Source organism: Schistocerca nitens, chromosome 3 (assembly GCF_023898315.1).
Source record: "Schistocerca nitens isolate TAMUIC-IGC-003100 chromosome 3, iqSchNite1.1, whole genome shotgun sequence".
Classification (NCBI taxonomy): Eukaryota; Metazoa; Arthropoda; class Insecta; order Orthoptera; family Acrididae; genus Schistocerca; species Schistocerca nitens.
In genome coordinates, this window is record NC_064616.1 from 483,529,152 (window position 1) to 483,552,160 (window position 23,009).

Consider the following 23,009-nt stretch of genomic DNA (forward strand, 5'->3'; position numbering starts at 1 on the left):
GTTAAAACAACTCAGTTGTTAGTCGATTACGAGGCTCTATCGACAGTGTAGGGGGAGGGAGGTCTTGGGACAGTCTTTCGACATTCCACAGCTCTTGTGATCGTAATACTCTAGTTCGCTCCAGTCACCTGTGTAAAACAGACGTCAAGTAGGGTACTGTGAATCTTTGCGTATTTATTGGATTGGTAGGTACAACAGCAAATAGTTCCACAAGGTATCTGTCATATGTGTGCACAGGATAGCAACACTTTACAGTTTACAGAACTTTGAAACTGAAATGAAGACAGCCAATGTCTTTTGCGATTGTAAACCGCGGACACTGTAGTTCCCAAAACCAAGTTCACTTCTTCGTACAAAGCATATAATTTAGTGCCTTATTCTATGTTGTCGCCTTCAATTAAGGTTTTTTACGTTGATGGTTATGTTTCATCGCTGTTGCGTTAGACAGCACAAATTTATTATGCTGAACCATTACCGAAGTAAATTACAGACCATCAGACAAAGCACGGAAATGTCTAAGCGCCATGTAGTGTCGACGAGTAGCGACTGAACCTGTCAGAAACCAAGCTGAAGCAGATGTTTTGAGAGCTGGAGTGTGACAGCGAGTACGTGGTGTGCCGCAGGCTCTGGTAGAAGCCTTCGTGTTGGAGCCCGGAATGCAGCGGCCGGGTAGTCCTCGACCACCCCCAACGCCTCCACCAAGGCCGAGGCCACCAAAGCCACCCCCGCGACCGCAGCCTCCGCCACCTACGCCGCCAGCAGCAGCTGCTGCTCCAGTTGTCAACCTTCATCCAACGAGGCGAATCGATCTGGGAATGTTTGAGAAAGAATCGTAAGTAATCCTTTCTTTCTGTCTATAGTAAAACTAGCTGAGTACCCGGCGTAGTCCCTGTACGTATTTATTCCAGCCTTTAATTAGACCATCTGCTCTCTCCGACCCTCTCTGTCTACCATCCCCTTCACCACCCCTTTGTCCATCTCCTCCATCCATCTCTCTGTCCACCTCCTCCATCCCACCCACTCGCTATCTCCTCCTGCTCTTCTTTCTGTCCATCTCCCCCTCCTCCCCCCCACTTTGTCCAAGTGTTTCTCCCCCTCTGTACATCTGCTCCTTACCTCTCTGTCCATCTCCTCCTGTCCCCTCGAATTCCATCTCCTCTTCCCCTCCTCTTGGTCCATTTCCTCGTCTGCTCTCTTTGTGCATCTCCTCTTCCCCTTCTCTCTGTCCAACTCCTCCTTCCACCTCTCCCTCTCCTTCTTCATCTCCCCCTTTCCTTTCTCTGTCCACCTCCTCCTCCCTCCTCTCTCTGTCCATCTCCTCTTCCTCCTCTCTCTGTCCATATACTCATCTTTCCTTTCTCTGTCCACCCCTTCCTCCCTCCTCTCTCTGTCCATCTCCTCCTTCCCCCTCTCTGTCCATATACTCATCTTTTCTTTCTCTGACCACCTCCTTCTCTCCCCTCTCTCTGCCCATTTCCCATCCCCCTCTCTCTGTCCATCTCCTCCTTCCCCCTCTCTGTCCATATACTCATCTTTTCTTTCTCTGACCACCTCCTTCTCTCCCCTCTCTCTGCCCATTTCCCATCCCCCTCTCCCTGTCCATCTCCTCCACCTCCTGTCTGTGTCCATCTCCTTCTTACAAGGGAACCTCCCCATCGCACCCCCCTCAGATTTAAATATAAGTTGGCACAGTGGATAGGCCTTGAAAAACTGAACATCGATGAATCGAGAAAACAGGAAGCAGTTGTGTGGAACTAAAAAATAATAATAATAATAAAAAATAAAAAAAAATACAAACTCAGTAGTCCATGTGCAAGATAGGCAACATCAAGGATAGTCGGAGCTCAGGAGCGTCGTGGTCCCGTGGTTAGCGTAAGCAGCTGGGGACCGAGAGGTCCTTGGTTCAAGTCCTCCCTCGAGGGAAAAGTTTACTTTCTTTATTTTCGCAAAGTTATGATCTCTCCGTTCGTTCATTGACGTCTCTGTTAACTGTAATAAGTTAAGTGTCTGTGTTTTGCGACCACACCGCAAAACCGTGCTATTAGTAGACGAGAGGACGTGCCTCTCCAATGGGAACCGAAAGCATTTGATCGCAAGGTCATAGGTGAACCGGGGTCAGGGATTTTCTCTGCCTCGTAATGACTGGGTGTTGTGTAATGTCCTTAGGTTAGTTAGGTTTAAGTAGTTCTAAGTTCTAGGGGACTGATGACCATAGATGTTAAGTCCCACAGTGCTCAGAGCCATTTGAACCATTTCATAGGTGAACCGATTCTTCCACAGGGAAACAGGTCTGATATATTCTATGCGACACTGGTGACGGCATGTGCGTCACATGACAGGAATATGTTGTCGACGCACCTAACTTGTACACTTGGCGAATGGGTAAAAAGATTCTTCTACCTTGCCCGATTTAGGTTTCTTGTGGATGTGATAATCACTCCCAAAAAATTGATGAAAACATAACAGTTTGTCACATAAACTGCAATAAATGAATGCAACAGTTTCACAGTCACACAGTTTTCCCTGTGCTCTATCAAAACATATGTTTTTAACGTTTTCAAATTTTTCCGTGTGTAGACCGTCAAATCCTGCATATGTCCAAGCAAATCTGAACATGTCCTGGAATTTTGGAGAGCGAAGTTGATTATGTGTGAGTGCCTGAACTTTGATAATTGTCTGAAAATAAAAAATTAAACTTTTCACTCGAGGGAAGACTTGAACCAACGACCTCTCGTTTCGCAGCTGCTAACGGTAACCACGGGACCACGGCGTTCCTTTTTTTTTTTTTTTAATGTTGAAACTTCCTGGCAGATTAGAACTGTGTTCCCGACCGAGACTCGAACTCGGGACCTTTGCCTTTCGTTTTTTTTTTTTAACAAGGGAACCACTTTATTTGCCAGGAATGAGGGTTTCCTTTTAAGGAAGGCAGGAGAAACAGAAACCTTTATTATTCACAAAATAAACATAGTACGTCCTGACACATGATAACTGTCCTGGAAGGAACCTCACTGCGTTCTACTATGCAGCATGAAATAACAACAAAATTAAAGTGGGGCCACCTCCGGCACCCTAAAGAAAAGTATTTATAGATATGAAAACAAAATATGAAGTACATCCTTTGCTAGCTATGCAAGCGTTAATTTTTCCTAGGTCGCATACTCGCATAGTGTCCTTAGCCGATCACTTTACTTGGTCGGTTTCACAACGACAGCACCGCCGCTCATCTTTGCGTACCCGGCACACCCCAAGTATATGGCGGGTGCGCAAAAACCGTTACTAGGAAATTGGCATACCAATCCTTGTACTTGTGTAGCCGTAATAGTTTTGTGTGTCCATCTTGCAAGTATTGCCAGTAATCCAGGACGTTCAGTACGTTCTGACGTGTGTCTCTATAGATGGAATGGACCGTCATACCTGTGATCTACGCCACTGCGTTCGTCTTATGACGCGGAAAATATGTTTCCTCTGAAAAAAATACTATGTCAGGAGAGACTGCTGTATAGATAGTGCGCCGCATGAACGCTATTATCTTTATTGCGAGAGTTCAGACAGCCAATGCCTCGCCGCAGACCAGCCGATGGTCGTCCGTATCCAGCACGCCGCATTGCTGACACAAGGGCGAATCCGCCAAATGTATTGCGTACTTTTTATCATTCGTAGGGTATTTTCGGTTCACGACAATGTACCATGTTGATCTGACTGATGTAGGTAGGTGGGGGTGGTGGACCGTGCACCACACCACGTGCCAATTAACAGCTGGCTGTTTCCGTTCCACCCTATTCCGGGCGATCTGTCGAAGAAGCAGATGGTACACGTCCTTCGATGTCGACTGCCGGGTCGTCGGTAAACGCTCTCGAACGTAACTGTGTTCCACGATGAACGTGCGCATATACGTTAACGGGGGCGCTATATGGCCGATACTGACTGGAGGAAGATGCGATGTTGGCACTAGTTCTTCGATGATCGTCCCCGTAAGCGAGTGATTCCTGTTGCGCCACCGTTTGAGCATAGTATTAATATACATGGCACGCGCTTTCTAGTGCACGTTCACTAAACCAACGCCCCCCTCTCGCGCTGGGAGGGTATCTTAAAGAGCTGTCCCAGGCATACATAGTACCCAAAAGCCGCCTGAATCCTCATAGCCATCGCGCGCGTCAAGGGGAGAAGGTGTGTCAGGTGGCACATCATGGGCGCGAGATAAATGTTGACGAGTAACACTCGCTGCAGCATATCTATTGACCGTAGGGCGTTTAGTCGTACTGCCGTGCGGAATCTGAGTAAAAGCCTTCGGTAGTTGTCCGCAGCCGTTCCCGCTGTCTCCTTATGAAAGTTGATACCAAAACAGCGGAGAGTTTGCACCGCAGGTAACGGTCCTTCCGTTCCTGGTTCTAGTCCACGCCCCACATGCATGAATTGTGATTTTCGGTAGTTGACCACGCTTCCAGCTGCCCTCCCATACGTCTGTAGCCAATCCAGTGCTGTTTGAGTCTCCCCCTCATTCCGTACGAGGAACACAATGTCATCCGCGTATGCTCTGCATTTGAATGATAAATGCCGTAGGGAGATCCCGGTAAGACGGCGGCGAAGGCCTGCGAGGTACGGTTCTAAGGCGATCGCATAAAGGAGGATCGACAAGGGGCAACCATGTCTCACTGATCTTAAGATCTTAAAATACTCAGTTCTCCCTCCGTTGACCACCATCGCTGATCTGGCGCCATGCAACAGTCGCACCACAGCAGTGGTCAATAAAGGCGAGACACCCATGCTGTTCATCACCGCCGCGAGGTACACATGATCCACGCGATCAAAAGCATGAGCGAAATCTACTGCAACCATCGCCCCCCGGAGGCGGCATGCAGCCGCGAGGGCGACGACGTCACGATAGTCTCCCAAGGCTGTGTGGGTATTACTGATGCCACCAAGACAAGTCTGATCGGCATGTATTCGATTCTCCAGCGACTTTTTGATACGACTGCCCAGGATGCGCATGAAGATCTTGTAGTCACTATTAAGGAGGGTCAAGGGGCGATAATCACAAGGCCGTTTGCCACCACGGGGCTTTGGTATCGGTATCATGAGCCCTTCCGTGAATTGAATGTGAACCGGTAATTCTTGCCGCAGAAGCTCATTAAACATGCATAGCCACATCGGTGTCATAATGGTCACAAAGGCACGGTAAAATTCCAACGGGAATCCGTCTGGACCTGGGGACTTGTTGCAGGCACCTCGTGTAATCGCTTCCTTCAGCTCTTCACACGTAATTTCAGATAACCCGTCCGTTTCCCCGTTCACACTCGTCGCGTCTGGGATTTCTTCCAGGACGTTCCCCAGCTCCCTCTGACCCTCCCCGTTGCTCGCATAGAATCTGCGAAAATGATCCGCGAACGCCTGTGCTATGTCCCTTTGTGCTGTAAAACGACGGCCATCGCCGAGATCGATATCATGTATTAAATTCCTTCGTCTTCTTCGTCTTTCCTTTATCACATAATGCATCGAGGGAACCTCATTGGGCAGGAAATCCTGCGACCTCGCGCGTATCATCGTGCCTGCCATCCTCAGCGTCACAAGTTGTACCAACTTCGCCTTAAATCGGTGGACGGCCGTCTGGCGTCCTGGTGTAGGTGGTTGAGCTAACAGTTCCCGGAGAGCCGTAAAGTAAAACTCAGTGGTCGTGCGCTGCCATTGAGAAACCTTCTTCCCGTAACCTATTAACGTCCTCCGTAAAGCTGGCTTCGCGCACTCGATCCACCACTGCAGGACAGAACCGAAAGAATTTCGTCGACGGAGGCAGCCATGCCACGCGTCCTCCACCATGCATCGGCATTCAGCATCTCGCAGGTGGGAGACGTTCATCTTCCAATTACCCCTCCGTCTCCATACCTGCTGTCTATCAAGGTTAACCGTACAAATATATGCCTCGTGGTCTGTAAACGCTGTCGGCCATATTTCTGCGTCCACCGTCGACATTGCTAACGCCCTTGAAACGTAGATCCGACCCAAACGGCTCGCGGAGTGGCTAGTAAAAAATGTATATCCTGGTTGGTTACGATACTTCAGGTCCCATGTATCGACTAATTCCATCCCGGTGACCAGCTCCCTAAGTTCTTGGCTAGTAGTGTAGTTAGGTTGTTGGTCCTTTCTGTCGAGCACACAATTAAAATCTCCGCCGAATATGCAAGCATCGTACCGTCCCTGGAACAACGGTGTAACCTTATGGGCGTAAAAATCTGCTCGGTCCCTCCTCTTATCCGAGCCTGACGGTGGGTATATGTTGATTAAACGTATTCCACCTATGGGCACGGCCGTACCACGGGTAGAAGGCAAATACTCTACTTCGTTTGCACGTATCCCTTCCTTTAATAGTATAGCTGTGCCAACGCCTCTCTCGTCACATGGGGAACAGTAAATGTCGTAACCGTAAAAGTCCGAGGGGGAAGTACCCGAACTTCCTGTAATAGTGCTATGTCTAAATCCGCAGCCTTTATTATGTCACTGAGCACCTTGATTTTTACCGGCGTCCCAATGCTATTGATGTTAACAGACCCTATCCGATAAGCTTGTTGCATGGCTGTCAACGTACATAGGCTGCTGTCGTACTAACGTCCCCCGCCGTCCCCTCATGTGGTCTACCGTTATTCCGTGCACTCTTCCGGTCTTACACCGGGAGAGTGCGTGGGCGCAGTTCCTCCGGCATCATCCGTTCCCCACGGGAGTGGGTCTTCTGACCAGTCCCCTAGTGTCCCATCGTTGTCGTGCGGTGCAGGCGCCGTAGCCTCCTCAGTAGCCTGTTGCCGTCGATCGAACTCCTTCGCTGTGTCTGGAGCATCGTCAGCGTGAGGTCGTGTCGCCGTCCCGCTGGCCACCGTTGCATCCACGCTAGGCAGTTCTTCTGTATCCATGGTCGTCTGCTCTGTATTCGTAAACGTCTCAGAATTGTCTGCTAGATTAGAGTGGTCATTCTCCACCGTGACGCGGCGCTTCTTCCGGCATTTTGGTGATCGCTGTTTACGTTGCCGGGCCTCGGAATCAGAGGTCAGCATGGTCTCCAGTTGTTCGCGGGGGACGTCGGAATCGTGCGTCGTCGTATTATCGACGTTTCGAAGTGCCGTATCTGAAGGGACCGCAAGCGGCACCGAAGAGAGGGCGTCCTGTGACTGCTGCAGGCGATCCGGCGCAACGTCGTCCTTCCGTGGCTCGCCACGATCTGCCGCTGTCTGTGTGTTCTGGTACGCGTCTGTCTCGCGGCCCGCGTCATCGCGTAATGCGGCGACATAAGTCATGGGGCGCACAGTCGGATGCGGCGTGAGGGGTGGATCATCCCGCGGCAGCTGTAATAACCTTCGTTGAGTACACTCAGAACGTACGTGTCCCTCCTTCCCACACCCAGAGCACGTCCTTGGTTGCCCGTCGTAGATGACAATCGCCCTACAACCAGCGATGTACAGGTATGACGGAACGTGTTTTCGGAGTTCGATCCGAATTTGTCTGACGCCATTGAGGACAGGATAAGTCTTGAAACTCGCCCACTTTTCAGCCATGTGGGATAGGACCGTTCCGCAAGGACGCAGGGCGTCTGTCACCAATTCTTCTGGCGCTTCGAATGGAAGCTCAGAGACGCGGATCGTTCGGAGTCCCACGCCGGCGTGTTCAACTGTTACCGCTCCAACATTCCCGTCCGAATGGTTCATATGGTTCAAATGGCTCTGAGCACTATGGGACTCAACATCTGTGGTCATAAGTCCCCTAGAACTTAGAACTACTTAAACCTAACTAACCTAAGGATATCAAACACATCCATGCCCGAGGCAGGATTCGAACCTGCGACCGTAGCAGTCGCGCGGTTCCTGACTGAGCGCCTAGAACCGCTAGACCCCGTCCGAATGACAGAAACGAAGTCCTTGTCGGTGTCGGAGTAGTAGTTCGTCACATGCCGCTTCATTTATGAGCTTGACATAGACCACGCTGCGCCGGCCGGTGTGACCGTGCGGTTAAAGGCGCTTCAGTCTGGAACCGCGTGACCGCTACGGTCGCAGGTTCGAATCCTGCCTCGGGCATGGGTGTGTGTGATGTCCTTAGGTTAGTTAGGTTTAATTAGTTCTAAGTTCTAGGCGACTGATGACCTCAGAAGTTAAGTCGCATAGTGCTCAGAGCCATTTGAACGATTTGAACCACGCTGCTGACTATAGGTAAGTGTATTCCAACTAGAACGTCAGATTTGATTTTCACCTCGTCCCCTAAATAACGTTCGATCTCGTAAGCCTTCGGTCGAGCATATTCGTTAACAAAACTAAATTTCAGGGTCGATTTGCGGAACGACAAGGCCATGATCCGTTCTATGTATACCGCGTCAGACCGCTACACAGTTTACGTAAACACCTCTCGCACAGACGTGCGGCAGGGACGTAAACACCGTCCGAACCGCTGCGCCGCTGAAGGCTAACTGTGTCCTGAGCTCACATTATCCTTGATGTTGCTTATCTTACGCATGGACTACTCAGTTTGTATATTTTGCTTATGTTTTTCGTAGTTCCACACAACATCTTCCTGTTTTCTCGATTCATCTGTGCTCAGTTTTTCAAGGCCTATCCACTATGCCAACTTATAACTAAATCTGAGGGGACTGCGATGGGGAGGTTCCCTTGTTAGCCCCCTCTGTCTGTTCATCTCTTCCTCTCCCTCCTCTCTCCACGTTATCACAATCACCTCAGTAGGAGGCTGGTGGTTCTTACCTCCATAATATTTCTTTCCAGATCATAAAAATGTGTACCAAATTTAGTTGAATTCTTTCCAGAGGTTTAGGATAAGCTTTCTACCCGTGGCTTTGCCCGTATACCCACATGTCAAATATATTACACATATATTTAACACGTTACACACATATTTGTACACCTGTATAGCTAGCGAATTTCGCCCTGCAGTTTCATTTTCACACACTCAATGTTTAAGACGTCGTATCTCCTGGGCTATGTGCTGTACAGTAATATAATTTGGCAAGAATATCCACTACCATAAGTTGCCACAATTTCTGAAACGTGTTGTGAATAGAGTAAGTAGTAAAGAAGTAATGCAGTAAAACATCATACACGATGCTGCGGTTTTTCACGAAATTCAGTATTTGACCTCATATCTCCTGAACTACGTGCATTACAGCGATATATTTTGTAGGCACATACAGTGGCTTATGTGTGTACCGTCTGCGAAAAGTGTTGCGAATATTGTTAGTAGCAACGAAGTAATAAATTTAAAAGTCTTGCATGATGTGGCAGTTCTTCACACATCTCATGTTTATGATGTCATATCACTCGAACTACGTGTCATAATTTTGATGGTACATTTAGTGGCTTATTTGAATACTGTCTGCAAACTGTGTCGCGAATGCTGTTAGTAGTAAGGAAGTAATAAATTAAACCGTTATGCTTCATACGGCAGATTTACTGCATGAACAGTCAAAATATAGTAAGCGATAAAATATTTTGTGGTGGTTATTAGCGAGAAAAAAACTCGCAACGGTTTAAAATTATGTGTAAAGTTTATCGAAACCCAAAAAGAGCTCTTATTCTCAAATACTGGGTGTCTAATGCATGGGTATTCACCCATCATGAGCTACGCTGCTTTTTGACCCCCGACCCCTTTGTTAGGTAAGTAATACTTCTACCCACAGCGCCTCTTCCCTTCCACTCATCTGTGCATCCCTCCATACACACATACATACTTATTCATGGAGATTCAAGTCCCCCAACCATTTTCGTTTTATTCAACCTGCAACGTTACAGCTGGCCTTCAAAATCCACTGGTGAGATTTTCGTATTCTCTCGCTCACTTCGAGCGAATTGTTAATCCCACAGAAAAAAATGAAGAGGACCTTTTTTGTAGTTAAATCTTGTACGTTTTTGCTGGAGGTCGCGGTTTTCGAGTAATTCAAGAAAAGTACAAAAGTGACCTTCAAATGCAACTCCACGCGCACACTCATCCCTCACGAGTCTGGGTTGCTAGTATGTTGTTCGCGGCAATTCCTCCTATCACCGTACATGAGCTATTCCCGATATTCGGCCAATTTTGGTCTCTGTTGATTCGACTATTACGCCAACAGCACAGTCGTCTATTTTGTTAGCATTATTAATGTAATCCTTCTCGTGAGGGTAATGAAAAAAAGTAACTTTTGTAAACGTTATGCTAAAGCTAATTACTTCGACAATTCGACGCAAACTTAACCCTTACAATCATAGTGGTTTCGTAGTCAGAAGGCCTGACAAATACATCTATGTAATCGTTTATTTCATGCTGTTAAAACACTCAAAACTGTTACGTAAAATTTACACAAGTTCAGTTTTACCATTCTTCTAAGTGCTCTACTAAGCCGGTGGCCCAATAAGGCCCGTCAATGAAAACCAAAAAAGGTGAAATGTAAGAAATAATTCGTGCAATTATAAGGTGATTATGAGGATTGTATCCTCGGCTGAGGGCCCCCCTTAGTATTTTTCGGGATTATTGCGGGCATTGAGTCCATGAGGTACAGAAATACGCGAACCACGAGCTATTAACCATCATCACTTAGTTCCTATAAAGACATTCATAATAACGTGCTCCCTACGCCGACCCGTCATAACTGTGTCTGACGTCCTACCACGAACAAATACGGATTTGTCAATACTCCATTGTGAATCGAAGAAGACATTCCGCGTCGGAACCACGCGCGTTGGTAACTGTTCTGCCCGTACAGGAGGACAGCGACGCGACTACAGGCCGGTTCCCACTAGGGCTGCCGCGCGTCAAAACCTCGCGTCAGCGGCGTGGTTGCCATGGAAACAGCGTCAGCGTCACGGCGCGGCGGGCTGTGCGTCGCGGTTTGACCATGTCGAACTTTCGCCGAACCGCTGGCGCGGACGTGGCGGCAGCTATGAAATACTTATCATCCGATTCCAAGGAAACTATTTGGTAGAAAAATTTGATTCTTGGGCATGTTACAGATTGATATCTTCTCTCGATAAAGGACCGAATTTCTTTTCGTTATTCGTCGTGGTTACTTGCTGTATCGCATTTACGTAAACCTTTACACGAAATTTGAATGAGTGTGCAGAGGTAAAAACACATTGCGTGGACTTTGCGTACAGTTCATTTTAGGTAATACATTATTGCGTATGAAATTTAGTCAACATATCGGAATTGTTTTTAAAGCTGAGAGCAGAACGATAGCTATCACCGTTCTCGAGATATTGGATGATATGTCGGCGGACGGGCTGTGTGGTGACCGCGCGTGGGTCGCTCGCAACGCGACCGATACTTTCGTCCTGCTCGTCGTAAACCATGTGGTTGTATCAACTGCAAATTTCGTAAACGGTTCAAGAAATCGAAACGTGTTTTTTGCAAACGATAACTTGTGAAGATTCATGTATTTCGTCGCATGATAAATATCCAAAATCTGTTTATCTACCGAGATATGAAAGAAACTAAAGTTTTTCGGAAGGGATAGATGAATTTTTTTAAACAGCATTTAATAGCATGTGGAATGAGAAGTTAAACCGAGACTAATTTGCTGATATGTCATAAGATGTAATTTGCTAAGTATCCACAGCTATTGATTATTTCCTTTGGAAGTAGCAAACGTTTTTTTCTATATCCAGTGTACTTTATTGGTTCAAGACGCGTTTTGCCTTTTACTTTAAGGCATCTTCGGTGGAAACTAGAATGATTCAGTTTTGTTTTGATATGTGATGGTTGCAGATTATAAAACAGTTCACATTTCTTTTTTTTATGTGAATAACTGATTACTTACAGTGAATCGAGTTTTTGGCGGACATCTGCGTTTCTCCTCACCTGGTCACAAGCTGGAGGTTGAACTAAAACTTAGTTTGTGGAACATAAGCACATTTTCATGTTCGCTCTTTTTTCTTCTGTCACTAGCTGTAGACATTTTACCGAAAACACTGAATTGAAGTCGTAACTAGTGTGTTCACCTTATGTCCCTTCCTGTTTGGTTTGTTTATGTAGATGTTGCCAACCTAAAGAATTATATGCTGAAAACTAATGTTTGTTTATCTCTGTTCTCCTTATATTTGTATGTGTGTGTGGCTAGCCGCTGATAGTTATAGAAAGTTGAAAGTGAATGCAGTAGTTGTCAGACAGTGGTTGAAAGATTTGGTGTTCAGCTGATATCAGTTTTGGTTTAAATGTTTTGTGGAGGAGTGCATGGAAGAGTAAATTCACTGCTTACATTAATAGATCAAATAGTAGAATAGCATTTCAACAGATGATTATTATCAGAATACTATCACCAACCCCTTTGTCCCCATTCGTTGACGCCTCATAATATATCCTGTCAACTTACCCCTCTTGTAGTCAAAGTTGTGCCGTAATTTCCTCTTCCTCCTCTATTTAATTCCGTTCCTCTTCTTTAGTTACACGATCCTCATATCTAATCTTCAGCATTCTTATTGATCACCACGTTTTGAAAGTGCCCATTGTCTTCTTGACAGAACTGTTCATCGCCCACATTTCACTTACATACAAGGCCGCACTCCACACAAATACCTTTGTAAAATAATACCCAATCATTAGAATTTATATTCGATGTGAACAAATTTTCTTTTTCAGAACGCTTTTCTTGCTGTTCACTGACTTCATTTTATATCCTCTCTACTTCTGCCTTCTCAATTACTGCTTCCCTTTCAAGTCATTGAAGTCTTAGAAATGCAGTTTGGTTTCGGTACAAGTTGTAGATAATCTTGTGGCCCTGTGTTTTATCGATGACATCTCCAGAGCTTCAAAGAATGTTTTAATGAAGATTGTCAAAATCTCTCTCTTAACATGCAAATGCTATAAACACAGTTTTGCAGTTCTTCAGTGTGTCTACTTAGCTAAGTGGTAGGATCAGTATTGCCTTGCGTGTTCAGACATCTCACAGGAATCTAACATTGTGCTTATGTTAGTTTGTACAACCCCTCCCCCTCTCCTCTCTACATACTCCTTCCACTTTCTAGCCTTCTCTTATTTGCTTAGTTCTGGCTTGCCAAATGAGTTCTTGACAGTTGCTTCTCCTTTGAGCAAAGTTTTCTTTGTTCTTTCTCATTTTCATTCCCTTATGTTTTCCAAGTGCAAAATCGCGTTGCAATTTTGGACTTTCTGTCAACGTCATGTTTAGACATTTCTATTTCCTATGGCCTACTTTATTTGCTGCATTTTTATATTTTTCTCTCGTGTCAAATTTAATATATCACGTTTTATGTAACGATTTCTACTGTACCTTCTTCCCGTTCACATACTCTGCTGCACTGACCACTTCTTCTCTCAGAGATATCCATTCGTATTCTAGCGGATTCCTTCCTCTGTTTCAGTCAGTCGTTGCATTACGGTAACTTTAAGATTATCGAATAACTGTGGGTCTTGACTTATTCAAGTTCCATTTCCTTAATTTGCCACCGTTTACTGTCTCTTTAGTTGTAAACCGCAGCTCGTAACCAATAAATTATTGTAGGTTTGCGTCTGCACCAGGAAATGTCTTATAATTTAAAATCTGGTTTCGAAAACTTTGTTCCAAATATGTATTATTCTTTCATGATTCTTAAGCAAGGTGCTGGCGATGATTACATTATGCTCTGTGCGAAATTCTATCTGGTGGCTTCCACTTTCATCCCTTCCCCCCAAGCCTTTGTGTTCTTACTGTTTTCCTGTACCTGCTACCATATCACATTTTAAATTTTTGTCTCGCTTAACTATCTGAATAATCTCTTTTGTCGTACATTGTTTCAATGTGTTAGGAAATAGTGAACAATCATGAACGGTAGTCATCAAATCTGTTTATGGGGAAATGAGAAAACATGAATAATGAAATATGTGAAAGAGTACATTGTACAGAACGTGAAAACATGGTATGTCTTCACCCAACTTCGTCTTTCCTTCATGTAGGTGTAAGATATAGTTATTCAAACGCACCGGGCGTTTCGGTGGGTCTCGCCCCGTACCTCAGTGGCTGTCCGTTGTTGGCTACCGCTAGCGTCTGCCGCTTCCAGATGGGAACGCCAATTCCACGAGCCGCCGCGTCAAAGCGGAAAACGCTTGCCGCTGCCGTTGCCGCACGACGCGCTGCCGCGCTCTAGTGGGAACCGGCCTTACTTGTGTGTGAGGCCCTCTGCCGCCGGCGGATACTGACACCGCAGTTCGTCAGCATTCCACGATAACGCCAACTCACACTCGTACCCGCACGTTGCGGCTGCGTCCAAGCCTGTGAAGCTTACACCCTCCCCCCCCCCCTCACCCCAAGAAGATGAGCTACCGAATGTGGCTCAAGACAACCACCTGGGCGTCATGAATCTGTTTCGCCAGTTCCTGCATCAGAAGCCATTGCACCGTTTATCCTGTTCGCAGACACACTAACGATTGATACTGACGAGCGGGCTTTCAAAGTCACAACTTGGTACATGACATACGCTGCAGGCACACGACACATCGATAAAAATAAGAAGTACACAATACTGACAATTAAGTATGGATTAACATTACTTGAAGATTCAAAAGACTTAATCCTATTTGCTGTTTCAATGAAATTCAAGTCATTGTTAGTAGTTGACTTATAGTAAGCATACAAATTATAAAAATTAACAAGGTAAACCATAGTAGATGTTGCATTTAGCATTCGTTCAATCTGTAGCAATATCTGTAAGAATTGGTCTGGATGCTAAAGTACACTGCTTAAGCAATAATTTGAACTACTTTCTAGAGCTGTTCTTAAATTGTAGCATTAGATATACTGTCAGTAATTCTTAAAAGCAGAGCGTTTAAATCCACGTGAGCACTCGCAGCATTTAATCCTTCAAAGAGCTCGTTGATGATTGCATTCATCTAAGCACGAATCATGTTGAAATGTGTAAGAAATTGCTTTACGATTTGTTCAATAAAACTATGTGATTAGCAACGGCTCTTTGCATATTCCTTAATACAATTATTTCATTACACATGTTAATTGAATTCGTACTAGACAATTATTCAAGCGCTACAATTTGGTCTTTAACCTCCAATAGATCTCGGCTTGTTAAAAGTGCCAAGCAGAGCACGAAGGACACTACTTCCGAAATCAAACCAGGCACGTTTGCGCCTAATCAAGATTTTGTGCGGCAAAAGGTTTAAGAAACAGTTAATCTCTTTTTCATAATTAGCAAATGCAGACTCTACCTGCATTTTTGCGGTAATCCAATTGTTATACCAAGACATTCTCATTTCCAAAACGGTGTCATTATCCTTGACTGAATTTATCAAATCAATTTGCTTCTTAACAGAATTGAATTGTTGTTGAATTTCACTCAAATTGTATTAAAATACAAACTTAGCATTATTTGTTGAAACTTCCATGTCTGATCGTGGTTCAAACAGAACACCTGTTGTCTGTGGTACTACTACTATAGCATTAACGGAACACATTGTCATAGTAAAAATTAGGATTACAGTAAATATGGATAATTATTTCTAAATATTAGAGTTAAACAATGAATATGACACAGATGTGTCTCTTGTGGTAACCTGTGGAATAAGATTTAGTTACACTTGCGCAGCCGGCGCAAGAAGTTTTGGAAAGGACCGTATCCGATATTTGAGGGTTGTCGCCAGTCATTCTTATGTTCCGCCTGCCTATTCGTTCTATTGTCGTTCATGCCAATCGTGTCAAGCCATTTCTGGGTAGACGTCATGTAGCATCGCAAGGCGACGACGAGGAGCAACCTAGAGGCCGACTAGCTGTTCCTAACTCCATAACACGAGATCACACTCCAGACTTCGAGGCCGAGGCGTCGCTACACACCCAGCGACCCAGTCCCAGACACTCCTACAATCTTCGTAGACGTGTGTAGTGTGAGTGAGTGTAAAACGTATGTTTATTTCTCAGCCATGGGCATATATGAATGTGTTGCGCAAATATAGATTGCAGCTGTTACATAAAGTGCGCAAGTGTTCAAAATTCAAATGGCTCCAAGCACTGTGGAACTTAACATCTGAGGTCATCAGTCCCCTAGACTTAGAAATACTTAAACCTAACTAACCTAAGGACATCACACACATCCATGCCCGAGGCAGGATTCGAACTTGCGATCGTAGCAGCAGCGCGGTTCCGGACTGAAGCGCCTGGAACTGCTCGGCCACACCGGCCGGCTTTTCCTTACAGTCTTTACGTTTATGACCAGGCTTGTTACATCTCTAACATTCTGCATTTTTGTTGAACACGCGACGCTCTTCTTTTCGTATATCATTCGGCCGTCTCAATGCTTCCACGAAGCTAATAGCTGCTTCTACTGCTTCCTGAAAGGTCTTACATTGCGTAAGTCTGACTGCTTTGCCCATTTCCTCGCCATACAACCCGTGAATGAATGTGTCTAAAAGCTCCCAGATCGGCTTCGAACAGCTGAATGCGAATCTCATTCTTGTCTTCGAGCAGCTCGTATGTTTGAGCGTGAATGTTTCTAATTAGCAAACAGCTCAATACATTCGTCCCGTCGTATCCGCAGACTATGCAGTTGCTCTCTGTGGAATTTGAAGCATATTTGCGTTTAAATCTATGATCAACTCTTGCTTTGAATTCATTGTAATCTTCTGATTTTATACAAGTGGGTTCCACGCTGATGAAATCCTGTGCGGCTCCCTGAATTCTTAATTTAGCAATTGATAATTCATCTGAATCAGTCCACGAATCCAACAAGGCAGCTCCTTCGAGTTTACTGAAGAATACTTTTACGTCTTCCTCGGGTTTGCCGCTTAACACTGGTACTGATGACAACAATGTAAAATTCTTTATCGGGCCAGCACTGCAAGAGCTATCACTTGACAAATCATGTGAAAGGCTGCGTTCATTTTTGCCTGCTTTTAAACTTTTAATCTCTTTCCGCAAATCGTTTATAACGGTTTGGAGATCGGCCATGTGAAGCAGAAGTTTTACGAATCCATCACTGCCATTCGTATTGTAGCCAAATTTGCGTAGACTAACTTGAATTTCAGAGCTGGATGACCCCGTGTTGTCGGGTGACGTCTACGCTGCTGCTGCTGCTGATGATGATGATTCGCTGAATCCCCTCAGGACTGTAGGATTTCCATGATTTATTCCCACGCTGACACCACTTTTATACGACATCAGGTTTGTGTCCTCCGCTGAGGGTCTCCATTGGTATTTGTCAGGATCATTGAGGGCGTTGAGTCCAAGAGGTATAGAAGTGCGCGAACTATGAGGTATTTACCATCACCACTTTGTTTCTATGAAGACATTCATAATAACGTGCTCACTACGCCGACCCGTCATAACTATGTCTGACGTCCTACCACGAACAAATACGGATTTTTCGGTACTCCATAGTGAGTCCAAAAAGACATAATTTCGCGACGGAACCACGCGCTCTGGAAACTGTTCGGCACGTGCAGGTGGCCAACGACGCGACGCGACTACTGTGTGTGTGAGGCGCTCTGTGGCCGGCGGATACGGACACCGCAGTTCGCCAGCATTCCACGGTAACGCCAGCTCGCACTCGTATCCGCACGTGGCGGCTGCGTCCAAGCCAGTGACCCTTACACAGATGCAAATACTTGTACAGTGTTAGAAGGGAGCGCCATTAACAAAATCCTAGAAATATTAATCGGTGGGGAGCTGAGTGACGGAGAGCAGTGCGTGTGAAGGTCAATTTTGTATGTTTCTCTTGGATAACTGGAAAAATACACACTCTAGCTGAAAAGAATCCAGGTACAAAATCCAACTACATTAAATTTTCTACAAAAGGGGTCCCATTATTTTTTTCTGTTGGACTAGTAGTTAGTGCGTAAGTATTGTGGTAAAGCCATTATGAGCACACTCTGCATTGTTGCCAGATGTATCCAAGATGGCGGCAATGACGCTATCAAATATGGCTGTTTGTAGACTTGGCAACAGCGCATGACATCATCTAAGATGGCAGCCATGACGTCTTTCAAGATGGCGGATTTTGCAGGAATTTGAATTTTGGCAGGAAGAAGGTCAATTGGGCTACCTCCACTAACCTAAGTCACCCGACCGCCACTTCTTCCTATGAACTGCCACCAAGTTTTAATTTTGGCACTGGCCGCAGTGGCCGCACGGTTCTAGGGGCTTCAGTCTGGAACCACGCTACTGCTACGGTCGCAAGGTCGAATCCTGCCTAGGGCATGGATGTGTGTGATGTCCTTAGGTCAGTTAGGTTTAAGTAGTTCTAAGTTCTAGGGAACTAATGACCCCCGATGTTAAGTCCCATAGTCCTCAGAGCCATTTGAACCTTTTTTTTTTATTTGGCGGTAAATAACAGTCACTTAAGCTTTCGCTAACACCCTAAGAAAATCGTGGGAAGACCGAGCGAGGTGGCGCAGTGGTTAGCACACTGGACTCGCATTCGGGAGGACGACGGTTCAATCCCGTCTCCAGCCATCCTGATTTAGGTTTTCCGTGATTTCCCTAAATCGCTTCAGGCAAATGCCGGGATGGTTCCTTTGAAAGGGCACGGCCGATTTCCTTCCCAATCCTTCCCTAACCCGAGCATGAGCTCCGTCTCTAATGACCCCGTTGTCGACGGGACGTTAAACGCTAACCACCACCACCACCAAATCGTGGGAAGATAGGCCATCTGGCCTACCTCCACTAATCTAAGTCACCCGACCGCCACCTCTTCCTAGGAACCGGCGCCACGTTTGAATTTTGGCAGTAAAGAAAGGTCACTTCGGGTTTCGCTACCAACCTAAGAAAAACTGCTGAAAGAAAGGACACTTGTAGTAACCTCAGCCACCTGACTGCCACCTCCCCCAGAAAAATGGCGTGAAGTCCAAATAACAACAGGATAATACATCACACTGCGGTTATCTCTACTAAGCTAAGAAAATCACGGGAAGATAGCTCACTTGGCCTACCTCCACTAACCTAAGTCACCCGACCGCCACTTCTCCCTATGAACTGGCACCAAGTTTGAATTTTGGCGGTAAACAAAGGTCGATTCGCGTATCTCTACTAAGCTAAGAAAATGGCGCAAAAGAAAGGACACTTATACTAAGCTCAGTCACCAGACCGCCGCCACCTCCTAAGGATTCTTTGGGAAAGGATTTGGACATAGGTGTTTATTTAATCATTTTCATGCAGTACTGCCATCCAGTGTGTTCACCATGAGGCCTAGTAAACATCGGCACCACCAGAGGGCGCTCTCATATTTGATGTAACCCAAGATGGCGGCAAGCAGTGCGTTCACCGAAAGTTCCAGAGTCCAACTGACTTAGTACACAGTACTGGCAACAGAGGGCGCTGTCGTCCGTGACATCATGATGACACGACTACCATTATTCAAGATGGCGGCATACATTGTGTTCACCGCAAGGCCTAGTACATATTGACACCACCAGAGAGCACTACCGTGGACTTGGAATGTATTTTCACGAATGCCACGCCCACCTGCACTTGAAAGGAAATTCTTAAACTATCCACCATGATCCTCAACCAACCACCACATCCCCTTATCAATCCATGTTGTAGGGCTAATGTACACTAACATGTACTAAAGTGTACTAAAGTGTACTAATGTGTACTAATGTGCACAGTGCATGACATCATCCAAGGTGGTGGGGAGAAATGGCGGGAAAACGACTCTGCCTATGATGAGATCTAGACTCCAACTGACCTAGTACACATTACTGCCACCAGAGGGTATTGTCATCCTTCCTGTGACCTAATCCCAGATGGTGGTCTGTAGGGGGAAAATGGTGCGAAAATTACTCAGGCTGCGCAGGGCTGCTGGGGAGAGTAAGAAAGCAGTGCACTCTATTTATTTTGGAACATTTTATTTCGGGATGGATTATATTTATTACACTGACACAAGATACTCGCCCTCAAGTGCTTGGGATCACAATACACAGTCTGCAGACAGTCAAACAACTCCTAATTATCCCGAAAAATTTCAGTACAGACCTGCAAACTGTTCCTGAATAATGTAGCACAGTGATGTGTAGACACGCTCAGTACTCAAAAACTGTCCAAATAATGCATAGCACAGCCTACAGACATCCTCGCAAAATAATACAATCAACGTGTGCTAGCACCCTCCACCACCCCCTGTCCAGAATAGCGCACGAGAGGTTTGCAGCAACCCCCATCAAGTGACGTGGCCTTCAACTGTCAAAGCAAGCACAGCTGCCCTCAAGCATGAGGTGGCGACATCCCTTTCATACTTGACACCTAACAAATTCCTATCCAAATATGTGTTCACCTAGACACCGGTGCAGACGCTCCCGGGGCGAGGACAGCCGCAAGCCGACGCCGGACGCAGGTGAAAGTTCCCCCTAACAGAACATACGAGATGCGTTCAGCCGTGCATACCCACGAAACATCCACATGTTGACTCGCCATCTAAAATATTCTGAATGTTATTCTTACTTCACATGGCTTTGTAAAAAATAACAGTCGACCCCTCCCGAATTGTATAGTGTCCCAGAAATAGTTAACGTTCGCTTTGTTGATGTCTCAGTTTGTATGCACGGAAATTCTTGCCCTAACAGAACCTGTTTACGAAAATCACGCCGAATGCACTCTTCCCAGCGCTCCTAACGTCATAGCCTTCATGCTCTCAACATACACAAATGTTCTCGCCGCTTTGTAGAGGCTCCTGTATCCCATCACAAATCATGTGAATGAATCGAGCATTATGATTGGCTCTTATCGAATTTACCTGCCGAATTACTGATGCCGCCGGTATCGAAACACCATCAGCCTTTTTTTCCTTCTGCAGACCAGACTCTCAGCCGTTATTTCACACATATCAACATTTTACAACGACAACTAAACCTCGCAAAGTGCCATACATATCGTCAAATACAGTAAGACTCTTACTCAGTCACACTGCTCTCCCACCGAGGAAAGCTGCTCGAATATTAGAACGTGAAACAGACCTGCGACCCGTCAATATATCACTGCGTACCCTACATAACGTCAAATACGTGAAGACTCCTACTCAATTACAGTGCTCCCCCTTTTACATCAGAGCACCCTCAGCGGACCGAAGTCGCACGCAGAACTGTTCTACAACTTCGCGATCGTTACCCCTGGGCTCAAACGCGTTACTGTTTCTGATCCGAACCTGCTTCTCTGCTTGCTCGCTTTTCTACGCACATCTCCAGACTCGGGGATTACAAGAACACACGTATTTTCACCATATTGTTATACAATTTTCGCGGTACTCCTCTATAGCAAGCACTAGACATCATCCTAACGATCGCTAGCGCAACATAATTCCCAACATATACACTGGAAATTATTTCTATTCAAACCCCAAATTTTAGTGAGGTGCACTGTGCTGTAAACCACTGAGTAACTAGAAACAAATAGAGGAATTTGATATTTTCAACCTCGAATACCGAAGTCGGCAATGTAACAGATTCCAAATTATTCCTATAATTTACGAGGGCTATTCCGAAAGTAAGGTCCGATAGGTCGCGAAATGGAAACCACGGTAAAAATCAAAAATGTTTTATTTGCAACAGTTAGATACACCTTGCAGCTACTTATCTCCATAGTCGCCGACCCGACTTAGACGTGTATCGTAGCGTTGTACCAACTTTCCCATACCCTCGCTATAGAAGGCAGCCGCCAGTGCTCTCCGCCAATTCTCTACGCTGGCCTGCGGCTCGTTGTCTTGTGCCGAAATGTTGTCTTCATAACCAGCGGTTCATGTGACCTGAGCTGAAACTCAGAGGGAGACAATTACGGGCTGTATTGTGGGTAATCTCACATTTCCATTTGAAAACGATGCAGGAGCATCTTCATTGCCCCTGCAGAATGCGGCTGAGAATTGTCTTGAAGACGAAACAGCACGACAGTTATGTAATGTTAGCTGCATAGCTTCAGGGGAAATTTCTCACCAGGCCCCCGTACTTGGCGGCAGACACTATTTTCTAGACATCTTTACGCACTCACTGCGAGCTCAGAAATGAGAAGAGCGACGTGATGCTAACTGGGGTTATACTAGAGACACTACCCAACACATCTGTGCAAAGCTTTATCGGATTTTCATAGTCGTTTCCATTTCGTGACCGATCGGACCTTACTTTCGGAATAGCCCTCGTACAAGCCAACTAAGGTCTTTCCCACGTGTAGATAACAGGCAAACGTGTTTTCCACACACCACAATCCATCTTCTCTCAACTAAATAAAAGGCGCGAAATGTGCAGAAGCAGTCAACCGAACAATTTACATGGGAGGGAATAACGGTCCAGCGCAAACGCTCTATCTTCTCAAATGTCCACTTGATCACGAAAGCCGCCCAACACATACTAAGTATTAATTCGCTATTCGGTCGTCTAGAGGACGGGAAAGTTAACTCAGATACATGCCTACACTCCAACAGGGCTCTGCACTCGGACGGCTGCTGCCGTTAACGGGAAACGGGAATCATTCCCACCACAGGTCATGCATGCACGGAATCATTCTAGAAAACCGGTCACATATATGTTTTATCATTATACTTACAATTAAATGTTACTATAGTGGTCTCATTGAACGGCATTTGACAAGGAGCCAAGAAAGATCGGACTAGGCCGTAGCAACTACAATCTAGGAAATCGTTCTTCAGATCGTTCTCAAAGGAGCAGCAATACTGACGTCGTGGGAATGGGCCGCCCAAACGATGCATCAGTTCAAACCGTCCCAGTCGATGTTTAAATTGATCAGCCTCAGCAAATTCCCAAGGGAGCAGGAAAGACAATCTGCTTAAGTTAAGTCACCCCGATGCAAAGAAGGAACTTTGTTATTAAATGAGCGATTCGAGAAAAGTGAGTTACTGGATGCAATGCATTGTTATGTTACTAGAAGTGTAGGTGTCGCTGCAATGGTGAGACAGGATGTCGCAAAAGTCCCGGTTTCAATAACGAATATGAGCAATGAGTATGTCGTTTTGCCGCGAGGAACAAAAGTTGTTGAAGTATCGAGCGCAAGTAACAGTGACGCAATACAGAGTCCAGATGAGGTAACAAATGCTGCAGTTATAAAAAACAGATTTTCGTAA

The 23,009-nt window shown here is 45.7% G+C and overlaps 1 protein-coding gene across 1 annotated transcript in view; it reads left to right on the forward strand.

The window, feature by feature from the left end:
* The window catches only part of LOC126249629 (CREB-regulated transcription coactivator 1-like), an 81,097-nt gene that overhangs the window by 24,676 nt on the left and 33,412 nt on the right, over positions 1 to 23,009 (forward strand). Inside the window, exon 2 of the mRNA XM_049951302.1 lies at positions 624 to 832. Within this exon, the coding sequence (XP_049807259.1) occupies positions 624 to 832 (209 nt within the window). The remainder of the gene's footprint in view (positions 1 to 623; positions 833 to 23,009) is intronic.